This window comes from Xiphophorus maculatus, chromosome 8 (assembly GCF_002775205.1).
Source record: "Xiphophorus maculatus strain JP 163 A chromosome 8, X_maculatus-5.0-male, whole genome shotgun sequence".
NCBI lineage: Eukaryota > Metazoa > Chordata > Actinopteri > Cyprinodontiformes > Poeciliidae > Xiphophorus > Xiphophorus maculatus.
The window spans coordinates 15,450,047-15,462,259 of NC_036450.1; the positions used below are offsets into that span (position 1 = coordinate 15,450,047).

The window sequence follows — 12,213 nt, forward strand, 5'->3', positions numbered from 1 at the left end:
CATTAATATCACCCATATACTGACGCTAGTGTGAGTCCATAAGAAGACGAAAAGCAATAGGTTTTTTTACTTAATCAATACCTAATCATAGAATCTTTAGGATGGGGAGTTTATAACTCAGTGGATGACATAGGAGTTCACTATGTCTAGGGCTTATGTATTTAAATTAAATCCTTTACATAAATTAGCTTGGTAAAAGTAATGAAAAGAAGAAATAATAAAAATTTGATTGACATTTAAGGGGAAGCAGATTTAAGATTTGCCCAGCAAATATCAGTCTATCCTTACACCGTTTAATTGGGATTTTAAGTATATTTTTGTTGTCATTTGTCTCCAACTCTCTAAGTTATTGACCCTATTTTCTCAGCTTATTAAATGCATGTAATAGATAGTTATATTTATTATTTCATCTATTAATGTCTAGAAACCTTTTAATTTATTTTGGTTATAGTCATTTAACCTTGTTTCCAAAAAAGCTAAAATACTAACCTAAATGTAATTAAATATAACAGTTCAGATGTGGTAGCTGTATTAGCCTAAAGTTTGAAATAAAAATATAGACATTCATTGCATTCCGAAATTAAGCTGCTTAAACACAATATTTAGATATTTTATGACATAGTGAATCTGGTAAGTTGTATAGATGAAAATATGGCAGAAAATGTGTTCTCTCTCAAAAGTGCAAATATTAGTGATGACTTCAAAATAGTTAAGTAGATGGTTTGGAGGCAATGCTGAAGCACAGCAGAGACAGAGTTCAGATTATTCAAATAATTTGAGAGGAACTTCATCAGTGCAAACAGAGTGTCTGCATAGTGTGGCATAACATTAATAATTGTTATTATTGGGTTATTGCTGTAGCATTTAAGTCGCACTTGCATACATTCTAAAGCAGCGGAGGAAAATATGTGTGGCTTACATTGCATCTCTAAGTTGTAATGTTTGGACTGCAGAATTTTAAGTCCAAAAATCAGTGACTGCCTGATTCAGCTAGAGATCAGATTGTTTACACAAATGTGTCAAGTACATTTAAAGATGATGCTCTAACATGATTAAGTTAAATTTGTTTATCTGCATTCACTTTTGAAACAGTTGGATAGAGACTGGCTATAATTCTCCAATAATCTCTTAGGTCAAATGATTTTTGTTCAGATTATGAAGTTATTTTTTAATAACTTTAGCTCAGCTTTGCAGATCTCCTGTGTTTTGGAGATTACAAACTTTAGCTTTTTCTTGTTACCCTGGCAGAGTTTTGGAATAAATATATGTAATATATTTTTGCGTGACAACTTTTTTGGAAACAGGTTTGTGTTTTTCTGTCTTCGTACATTTGGTTAAATACACTGAACCGTTTTTTTTTTTTTGATCACTCGCTGACTAACTGGCACGCTCTGAGCGTCTATTTATTTCTCTTTTCTTTATTCTCCATTTCATCCTCTTTATCCTCCATATTTATAAAACCTGCTGCTTCCTATAAGCGTGACCTCTTTCGGATTTCTCTGCTTTGTCAGATGTTTATCTTGATTGTCTTTTCTGAGACATGGAGTACGTATTGATTCTATGTTTAAATACACAATGTTTAGAGAAATCCGCAAAGGAACCAGTTTAAGAACTTCCTCCCTGTCTCGTCCCTTCTGTCCCTGGACTCCTTGCATTGCATGCCAATCTTACAGTATGCCTATATTTTTACAGAAAAAAATTGCCCAATTTATGTCTGTGATGTGTTTCTGATGCAGTTTTTTAAGACAGCAGACACATTTAGTTTCTAAAATCCTGTATCTGACTTCAAGCTGCAGTGCATCACGTTTCCCTTTAATTTGGGTGAGTCAGAGTCTTCTGCTGGCTTTGCATTTTTAAAGGCTTTAAAGTTTTCTCCTTATGTTGTGATTGTGAAAGCTTCAAAAACCATAAAATCCTTCGCATCAGATACATTTCCATTCGTGATGGAACAATGAGGACATTTTTAACTCACAGCTGCCCTCTGAATAAATTACATCTCGTATCCTTAAGCCTCCAATTTGGACAAGGGAAATCTCCCTCAAATAAAAATGGAGTGATTAGAAATTCAGAAAACCTCAAATATTCATGCAGAGCAAGTTCCAGTTATCTTTCGGTGCTAGACAGAAGAGTAATTTTATTAATGCCAGCCCTAACGTCTTACAGGCAGCTGTAACATGTAGACAGGACATCCGTGACAAACTGGCCTTAAAGAAATGGTCTCTCATCATCTGTTTCAAACTCTTACAAGGTCATAGTTTAACCTTTAATGCCACCATAGTTTGAAAATTTCAAACCCATTTTTTCCCCAACTTGTGGTCTCATCATCCACGATGTAATTGGACACAGGAAGCAGTAATTCAGCCTGTGGACCAAAAAGTGGTCCACTGACACACCCCTTCATCCATCAAAGCATCAGACAGACATTAAAAGACGCATTGCAACTTGAACAGAAACAGTGATCCTTCTTTTCTTTTCTTTTGCACCATGATTACTTTAATTCTTTTTTTTTTTGATTCTTCTTCTTTCCTCACACTTCGGCAAATGTGTTCGTGTCACATTGGAGACCCACCAGCGTCTGTGTTTGTGGGTTTGCAATGAGCTCATGGAAAAAGACCCGCGGTGTGCTGGGAAGAGGAAGCTTTTCTGCCAGGAACATTGTTTATTCTGTCTTTTGTGTGGTAATATCGCAGATTCTGCTCTTATCCGTTTTCCCCATATTGGCGACAAAATAGATATTCAGGAGTTGAAATTCAATCTAGCAAATTTCCACAGAGCATGTTGGGATAAGAGCAGAGTGTGTGGCAAACCCCAGAACCCTCAGAACACACTAGATTTTTAAGGTGTCGTTTCAGTGAAGCTGAATGTGTAATTATGTGTCTTAGTTCGGGCTTGTATGTCGACGTCTGACTGTGTGCGTTTATTTGCTGCCTACCTGTTGGTTTCGTTGCTCACAGCTGGCCCAGTATCCCATGCTGAGAGAAGAGATGGAGAGAATCGTCACTCAGCACATCAGAGACAGAGAAAACCGCACCAAGGGTCAGGTAAGGCTCAAAAAAGCAAACCAAACATAATGCTTTACTGCCTATTTACATGTGTGATAAGAATAATTACTGACATATTCACCTTTTTAATACATTTATATCAAGCTTAATGTGATATTTGATGAGACAAAAGATAATCATGGTCTTCTATGCCCCTATGCGAGGGGCGAAGCACTGATGCAATCAGGCACAGGTTAACGCAGGGGGGGGGGGGGAATTTATTATAGAAACAAACCTGGCTGGACTACAAAAAACAACAAGTTTATAGGCCCATAAAAGAGGGCAAAGTAACCAAACTCTACTCAAAGAACTGGCAACTAAACAACACCAGCTCGAACAAACTGACCTTCCAAATCGAGACAGAGAGAAACTTAAATGTCGACTGATCAAAAGGGGTAAACACATAAAAACCCAACCTGAAATTAATGTAAGCCAATCTCATTTCCCTCCACAAGTTTTTGTTTGAGTTTATTTGCAGGTCTCCATGTTGGCTTGCTCCACTCCTTTTCCACCTCTTAGTTCATCAGCCAAGGGACTGGATCAGCTGCCACTAAGGAAACTCGCAAAGAAAAAATTAAGTTTTAAAGTCATAACAGTGTAAAGTAACACTCGCCCACTTATTTTCAAATAATGGGTAATGTGATTATGGAAATAAATTATTTCTAAACCAAAACCAATTCTTTGTTGCTCTGTGAATTAATGACTACACTTAAAGAAAGCAAAATATAAGCATAGTAGAGTGAATAATCCTGTACTTTACCAGTGTGATGTTTGGTAAATATTACTGTATTTTGTGTGGCTGACACTGCAGCCATCACAGCCTATTTTTCAATGGGAAGTTTAAACTTTTTCTTTTAAAGTTAGGAAAAGCTTAGTAAATTTGAATTAGACTTAATCTAAATTGTGCCTGTACAGACAGATTGTAAATCTAGAGAATGTGCGAGTTTTGTTTTCACAACTGGAAATACTCCAAAGCTGCAACTGGGAAGAATGCAGAGAATGCAAAGTTTTAATCAAAACATATCCTTTGTTAACAGTGAAATTTAATTGTGATTTAATTTTTTTTTTCACTTAAGATATCTAGTTTCCACTTGAATATCGTGCTAATTTTGGTATAGTTTGTGCCTTTGTCCGCTGTGAGTTTGCAATGAAGTTTTTAATCAGCTTATTCATGTAGCACAAATTCACAACAAGTTATCAGCAAATTACATAAAGTTATTTACTTTCCAGCAATTCCATGCTCAGCATGCTGAGAAAGCGTGTAGCAACAGTGGAACGTAGCAACTTCCTCTTAACAGGAATGAAAACCTCCATCACTGTGACATCACTGTACATTTATGCAGAAATGTACTTCAACATGATGATCATTTTTATCAAGGAAAAACATCATTGTCATAAGAATTAAATATACAACTGATATGTTTGCAAACCCAAAAACTGAAAACATGTTAATTTGACTATTTGATTTTTTTTTTTCTTATGTTGGGTTCATACAGTTCTCAATAAGTGCTGCTTTTACAATTTAAACATTACTAAATGCAATGTGTTATGAGCAATAGAATTGAACTCCTTAATGTTCTTGGTGTCTTGAAGGAGCCTATTTGACCTTAAATCTATATTTATTCTTCTCTGATAGAGAAGTGATAGTGATAGATAGCAGTAGCAATGCTTTCTATTTTCATCACAAATGTAACAAAAATATTGTGACAAAGCTTTAATTCATTGTTGTCTGTATGTTAACGTGGAACTTATTTAACTAATACATCAAAATATCATCAGAAATCCGTGTTTCTTATGGTAAACCTGGAAAATGTCTTCACTAGATACCAGAGTAAGCATCATTTGTGACAGTTTCCTGTCCGCCTCTCTATGCAGGTGCTGTTGCTGATTGATATTGAATTGTCCTACATGAATACAAACCATGAAGACTTCATTGGATTTGCAAAGTGAGTTTATTTTTTATTTTGCTGAGACGTCTTGCCTCAAGTCATGGGATTGTTTACTGGGCTTATTCTAGCTTCGCTTTGTTTTGCAGCGCTCAGCAGAGGATCAATCAAATGAACAAGAAGAAGACGGCTGGAAATCAGGTGCCACGATCAGAAATGCCCACTTTTATATCCCCCAATCAATATTCATTGACTGGAAATATTGGTTTCCAAGTAAAAGTTAGACGTTTGAGCTTCATGATAACCATAACATAGGACTGAATTCAATGAAATGTGTTTGATCTGTTGGACGGCAACCAGAGGACTAAATGCAGTTTCCCTTCAGGCTTCCTTCTGTCAGCACTCAGCTCAATGTCTCTTCTCATGTTAAATGTTGCACAGCTAAATAGTATTTTGTTACCATGGGCAACTTTCCGATTCCTCCGCAAAGCAGCAGTCGTCTGTATTTTATATTGGATGGTAATGTACAACAGTTGTAGGAGCGTCAAACTTTCTTGGCTCTTTGGTGAAAGCCAAAGCTGTCAGCACATGAGAACTTTGATGGGAAATATAAGACGCATAATTGTTTCGGGCTGCACAGTGGAGCAGTTGTCAGCTTTGTTGCCCCACGGCAAGAAGGTTGTGGGTTCAAACCCTGGTCAGGGCACCTTGTATTTTTAAGTGCCTTCTTAAAAATAAATTTTTACATCTGTCCTTTGACGTCAGTGATTTAATTTGCTTGCCAATTTTACTTTTGTCTCACTTAAAAGTTATAAATCATCAAACAACATTTTTTTTTACAGACCCCGTTAACCCTGGGTACACACTAAAGGTAGTTTTCAAGTGATTGGTTTAATTTTTATTGGAGAATAAAACCTCCCCCAAAATATTCTGTCCCAATGTGAAAAGTTGCAACCTCCCAGTAAAATTCTGAATTAGCTGTGAGTAATCTCGGTTGGAAAACCAAGCTTAGTCACATTAACCACACCCAGGTCACTGCCAGATCACTACCAGACTTTTACAATCAAGAAACCATTCAAACAAAACCTGCACGACCAGATGAAGTTCACTTAAAGATCTCAAAGAGAAAAAAAAGCATGACTAAAGTAATTCACAAACAGAGAAGAGGCCATTCCTAAGGCTCCAGAGAGACAAAGTGAGATATATTAATAACAGAAAGGTAAAATATGGCACAGTGGAAAATCTCCCCAGAAGTGAAGCACCAAAATGACTTCAAGACTGCATTGCTGATTCATCCAGAAGGTCACAAAAGAAACAAGAACAGCATCTGAAACACTGCAGACATCTTACTTAAATTAAGGTCACTGTTTAAGGTTCAACAATAAATAGAGCTCCATGACGTAAACCAGTGCTAACCAAAAAAGAACATCAAGCCCCTCTCCATTTGCCAAAAAGCATCTTGATGAACCCAAAAACCTACGTGAAAATATTCTGTGGTCTGAGAGAAAAAAATGGTTTTTGAAAGGTGAACATCTGTTTACAACCTTCCAGAAAAGAAATTCACAAAAACAGTCAAACTTGGTGGTATTTTGATGGTCCTGGGTCGAATTTACTGCTAAAAGACCTGGACGACTTGCAGTACTATTCATGAACCTTGAATTCTGCTGTCTGTGTGAAAATCCTGAAGTAAAATATCTGACCAGCGGTTTATAAATCTGAAGCTCAAAGGCATTTGGCTAGTGCTGGCTCAAACACAAGGACAGTATGAATGTTTTAGGGTAGTCTAGTCAATGTCTGAACTTAAAGTCAATTGAGATGTGTTGGCATGATATTAAACAAACCCTTGTTCAGAAACGTGAGGAATCAGTGATGAATTACAACAATTCTGAAAATAAAAGTGGATGAAAATATTAATGGCACGTTTCTCATCAAAAACACTTGATAGGAGTTTTTTCTACAGCATCTTATTAGGTTTTTGGTAACAATAACTTTTCCACATTGGGCCACATTGGTTTGTTTATGTTTATCCCCTTTTCTAAATATATTTTATTTATCTTTGTCCAAATAATAAAATTGTTTGTTGACTTAAAACTTGGACAAAAAACAAAGCAAAAGCGCTTTATGATTCTTCTAATTGTTTTTTTCTTTGTTTGCTCTTTGTTTTCCCCCTTTGTTGTCCTCTCTGGGGTTTTACTGCAGGATGAAATCATGGTGAGTTTTGAGTTTGCACTTTTGCAGTATGCATGTATGTCTGCAAGTAGCCTTCATTATGTTTGAGCTTGAGGTAAATTATTTCTGTATATGTCTAAGCTTTTTCTCTTTAAAAGCACAGATGACAGCAAACCCTGGATGTTGTGTGGGATATATTAGGGTTTTTTTTGTAATTTAAATGCTTGTAGATGGCAGATGCTTAGCTGCTTCCCTCTCCACCCTTTTTTTTTTTTGTCTTTTGTCGAACACAACAGTAGAGTTAGGATATTAAACAGCAAATGTGTCATGCGTGATATTTTACAACAATCTGCTTGCGAAAAACTAATATTGCTTTTGCATCTTTAATATTGATGTGGTGTTACATGTCAAAAAAGAAAAGTTAAATTCTGGAGGGGTTCTCCACATATTCTCACCAGCTGGAGCTTTAACTGGAAAAAAAAAAAGCTGATAATAAAAGAAAATAAAAAACAGTAAACATCCCGAAAGAGGATTTCTCTATCCTTTTTCCATTCACACAAAGTTACAAAAGAACAGACAAGTTACAAGGCCTGCAGTGTGAGACACATATGGCGCCCCTGTTGTTTTCAGTTGTCATAACACGCACCATGATTGGGGTCAGAGGTCAGGGGCACACTGTAAACAAAGCGGTGAACTTCACTTCCTGTTTAGCGCTGGGTGTTCTTTACTGTTTAAGACCCCACAGCTCCTGCTACATTTGCACCTTAACACCGGGGAAGGCAAAGCACAACTCAGGAGTGAGTTTGTAAGGGGAGAAAATGCTCAAAAGTAAATTTTTTGCTTGATTAGTGTGTGTTGTGCACACTAAAGCATTACGCTATTTGCAGTGAAGATCCCCAATTTTCTTATACACTACACTGCAACTTCCAAAATAATCAGCTGTCTTGAAAAGTCTAATGCCTAAAAATTAAACGTAGCTTTTTGTCCAGTAGAATCATATTTCAAATACATAATGTTGTTTAACAATGAGCACAACCGCCCTTATTCTCCAGGAAAACTGGAAGTCTTTTCTCAACATTTTGATATGCAGTTAGATTTTTTTTTTTAGCAGAAGTCAAGGGTGTCAGTAAACATAATACTGCATATTCTTTTCAGAATGTAGTTTGAACCACATGTTCATGAGTATTCACATTCTGCAGGTGAAAATGTGAAACATTCAGTTATTGTGGTGAGAGTAAATGTTGAGAAGCGCGTCAGTTCTGGCATGGAGGAACCACATACCATTTTTTCCATCCCCTAATTAATAAAATGTTGGAAATCAGTTACATTATTGGGCAGCACAAAGTGCAATGGAATCCCACAAAAAGTATGTAACCACAACCAACTCGCTATTGATTGCACCAGCATAAAAAATGAGACGTATCCGTAGCACTAAATTAACAAAAAATATGAAAAAAATTTGATCTTTTGCTAAATAAATTTTATTGACATCTTAAAGAGTGCTATATAGGTTTTGTCTTGCCACATATGGTATGTTGGGGGATTCAATTAAACCACCCCACTGTAATGCATTTAATAGTAGCTGTGAAAAATACTTATAGAAGACACTTAGAAGTTGACTGGGATGTTTTTTTTTCATTCTTTTTAATGTGATATCTTTACTGTATTTATTTTAAGCGAAAAGAAATGTCAAGGAATAGTTTGGCAATAAATCGTTTCTTTGGTTTTTATTTTGTTTTTCTGTTCATATTTGTCAGAAACATGTCTAAGTTTGGTCAAAATAATGTTTTCTGTTTTTTGGCAGAAAACACTGCAAAAACATAAAATCCTTGTGTATAGTTTTATCTAGTTTCTAGTCCAAATATCTGTAAACACTTGAAACAAGCACTTTTTTTGTCAATATTAAGGAGCTATTAAAACAATCTCAATCTCTTGATGGAAAAATTACTTGTTAGTTTTGTCATATTTCAAGTGCACTAAGACATTTGCAAAAGAAACTAAACCAAATATACTTGGTAATATTTTGTTTTGGCAGTGATGTCATTGTAATGGAGCAGCAGTAGACAATTTTAAAACAATGTATTTGTTAATTTTCTTACTGAAAAGAAGTTCCAAAAACTGAAATGTTTTCCTAAAATAAAAAAAAACAACAAATTTTTATTCCCATTAGGTATTATTTCCCACCATATAATAAGGACTGCAGTGAAGTTCCAGTTTGCAGTAATTAATTTGAAATAAGTCAGATTGGAGAAATTGCAAGTATTCGAATGTTGTTCATTACATTTATAGAAGGTTTAAGAGAAATCTGGAATACTGTCATTTCTTATATTTCAAAGAGAGCTAGGTCACTGTAACATTATGGTAAAGTATTTAGAAAGAGTTTTCTACAGATTGAATATGTAACCTAATGCCTGAAACCTTCTCGCTTTAAAAAGCTACTGTGTCAATCTGTATTGCAAATGCCGTAGGCTGTGCAGCAGTAAAGCCTTTGCACCATAGTGCATGACCAATGAAACAATATTTTCCAGTCATTTAGCATCCTTTCTTCCTCCTCCCCACCTTGCTTGCTGCCCCCCAGCTGCAGTAATGGCAGCTACAACCACTCTGTGTATTTGGCCTTCTCGAAATGCCCCCCTCCCCCCTATGTTGGCAATAGCTTTGTAACATTCTCTCCACATTCTCACTCAGCCGGAGAGAGGAGTAAACGATCGGTACAAGGTAAATAATTCATGCAATTTAAGAAAATAAAACATGGATGTTGTCTGTAATGAGGAGAGAACAAGGTCCAGAGAGTGAGGTAGAAAAGGAAGTGTCTAAAAAACAAAAATCAATGTAGGGGAAAGTTTGTGTGAAAGATGTTTTCTATCTTCCTTAGAAGCACTTTCAGAAATTACGTTTCTGAAATTATTTGTCAGTGAAAAGGTCTATGATTTTAAACACGTTCTTCTGAATTTCTAAACATTTCTGTGTTGAGGTGTGACTCTGGTTATTTTTTTAGGTGATCAGGAAGGGCTGGCTGACCATCAACAACATTGGCATCATGAAGGGAGGAGCCAAAGAGTACTGGTTCGTCCTCACCGCAGAGTCCCTGTCCTGGTACAAAGATGATGAGGCGAGTTCTTTCAGACAACCCCTATAAAAACACACAGACACAGGGAAGATCTCACTGCTACTAAGGCTCTGGGCTTGCCCACTTGAGTTGCCAGTGAAAAATTTATGTTGGTATATAAGGCACAGTGCCCCTCCCACACCTATTACTGCACACTATTCCATCAGCTACAAACAAATGTAGCTCTTTGGGCATATACTTGGTTGTGAGAAACACAAACAGCCATGATGTTTAAAACTAAAGCAGAATCACCTTTTACTTATTAATCTTGCAAAATAAAATCACAGTTTGAGAGCTAGAAGGGGCATGTAAAGCGGCCCACAGCATGCCTAACTAATCTCTCTAGTTAGATTCCCTTTGTCACTGTTTTCAGAAGAGCAAAAAGCTCAGTAAGCATGTTTCTTTGAAACTTACTGTTGAATGTAACTGGTATTTATTTAGTGTTCTTGCTTTAGTATATGTATAAACCTTTAAATTACCATAAATAAATTAATTGGATAACATTACAAATATTACAGTGATAAATTTTTTCAATATTCTATGTTTTTTTCCCCCTTTTAGCAATAGGATTAAATTTTGCTTTCTCATTTTTAGGTTATTATTACACTGGGAAAATTGCATACAGGCCCAGATCTATCTTTATGTTATATAATTATTAAAAACACAGTAAGGGTAAAAAATTAGAATACCATATGACAGCTTATGTATAAAATATTTGGCCATTTAGAAGTTCAATAACACTTTGTCCAACACAAAAATTAAATTAATGTTAAACAATAGAACTGGAAAAAAAATCATTTCCATCAAACTTAGTTAAAAATGCAGTTTTCCATGAGGAATTAATAAAAAAACTGTGCAATTACTCCCTCATAAAATAACCAAAAATTTAATGAAGTCTTGAAAAAAATATAATCAGCCAATCTACTGTATAGAAAATAGTCTAGAAGTGGGGGGCATTCAAAACCACTTCTGTGTGTGTGTGTGTTTTAACTTAAACTGATGCAAATTGGCAAATGCAGAACGCCGACATTTTCAACTGTCCAATAAAAAATGCAAGTCATCTCTTTCCCCTTATAACTATCCATCAGGTTTGATGATTGTCTTTAAAAAAGATTTGATCTGCTTTGCTAGATAGCTAGCTGGTGATAGGGGTGTCCAGTGATGCACTGCAGAAGTTCATTACTCTCACCACAGTCTTGCCGTCTCCAGGCCTTAGCCACAGCCACTCCACTCACTGATATCAGAGCTGCGTGTGTGTGGGTGTGTATGGGGTGTATTTGAAGACCCCTGCTTCTAGAGTGCAGACCCCCCAACATGTCAGACACTGAAGCTGGCACACACATGTGCATACCAGAGCCCCCTATACCTTTTACACACACACAAACACGCCCGCACGCACTCGCGCACACACTCGTGCACACACCCCGTCACTCTCAAGCTGCTTCTAATAAACATTTCAAAGAGGGGGCACTGGACTGCAGCAGAGGAGAGGGCTGCAGCCAGGAGTGGCTCTTGTTAGCTGAATGTTAGCAGGAGAAACAAGGACCGCATGGAAGGAGGGAAAGTGTTTCTGGAAAGGAGTTTGCACCGACTGCAGTGGAGGAAAAGAGCTGGTGCTTTAAAATCTTTGGTTTTGTACTCGACATTTCCTGATTTTGTTTTACAACCAGAAACTTTTATGAGTTTGATATTGATTTTGTTTTAGAGACAGAAAGACAGCAGTACATTGTTACGAGATGGTAGGAAAAAAATTGATGTGACATCATTTTGCATTCAGCCTCCCTGAGCCAATACTACGCAGAATCATATTTTATTGCAGCGACAGCTGCATGTCTTTTAGGGATTGTCTGTACAAGAATTGCACAACCAGAGAATATTTTTGCTCATTCGTCTTTGCATTATAGCTCAATCTCAGTAAGATTACATCAAGAAGACCTCCAAATATCAATTTTAAAGTCTTGCTGCAGATTCTCAATCAGGTTTAGATCTAGACTTTGACTGAACCATT

The 12,213-nt window shown here is 36.4% G+C and overlaps 1 protein-coding gene across 8 annotated transcripts in view; it reads left to right on the top strand.

Annotated features, from left to right (window-relative positions):
- Positions 1–12,213, top strand: part of dnm1 (dynamin 1) — a 58,034-nt gene that overhangs the window by 26,911 nt on the left and 18,910 nt on the right. For 5 of the 8 annotated variants that reach the window (XM_023337676.1, XM_023337674.1, XM_014470508.2 and 2 more), the window contains exons 11-15: positions 2,955–3,041; positions 4,917–4,987; positions 5,077–5,128; positions 7,127–7,138; positions 10,095–10,208. In XM_023337676.1, coding sequence (XP_023193444.1) covers positions 2,955–3,041; positions 4,917–4,987; positions 5,077–5,128; positions 7,127–7,138; positions 10,095–10,208 — 336 coding nt within the window. Of the gene's footprint in view, positions 1–2,954; positions 3,042–4,916; positions 4,988–5,076; positions 5,129–7,126; positions 7,139–9,784; positions 9,815–10,094; positions 10,209–12,213 lie in introns of all 8 variants that reach the window. The other 3 variants (XM_023337672.1, XM_023337678.1, XM_023337673.1) reach the window with 1 other exon arrangement.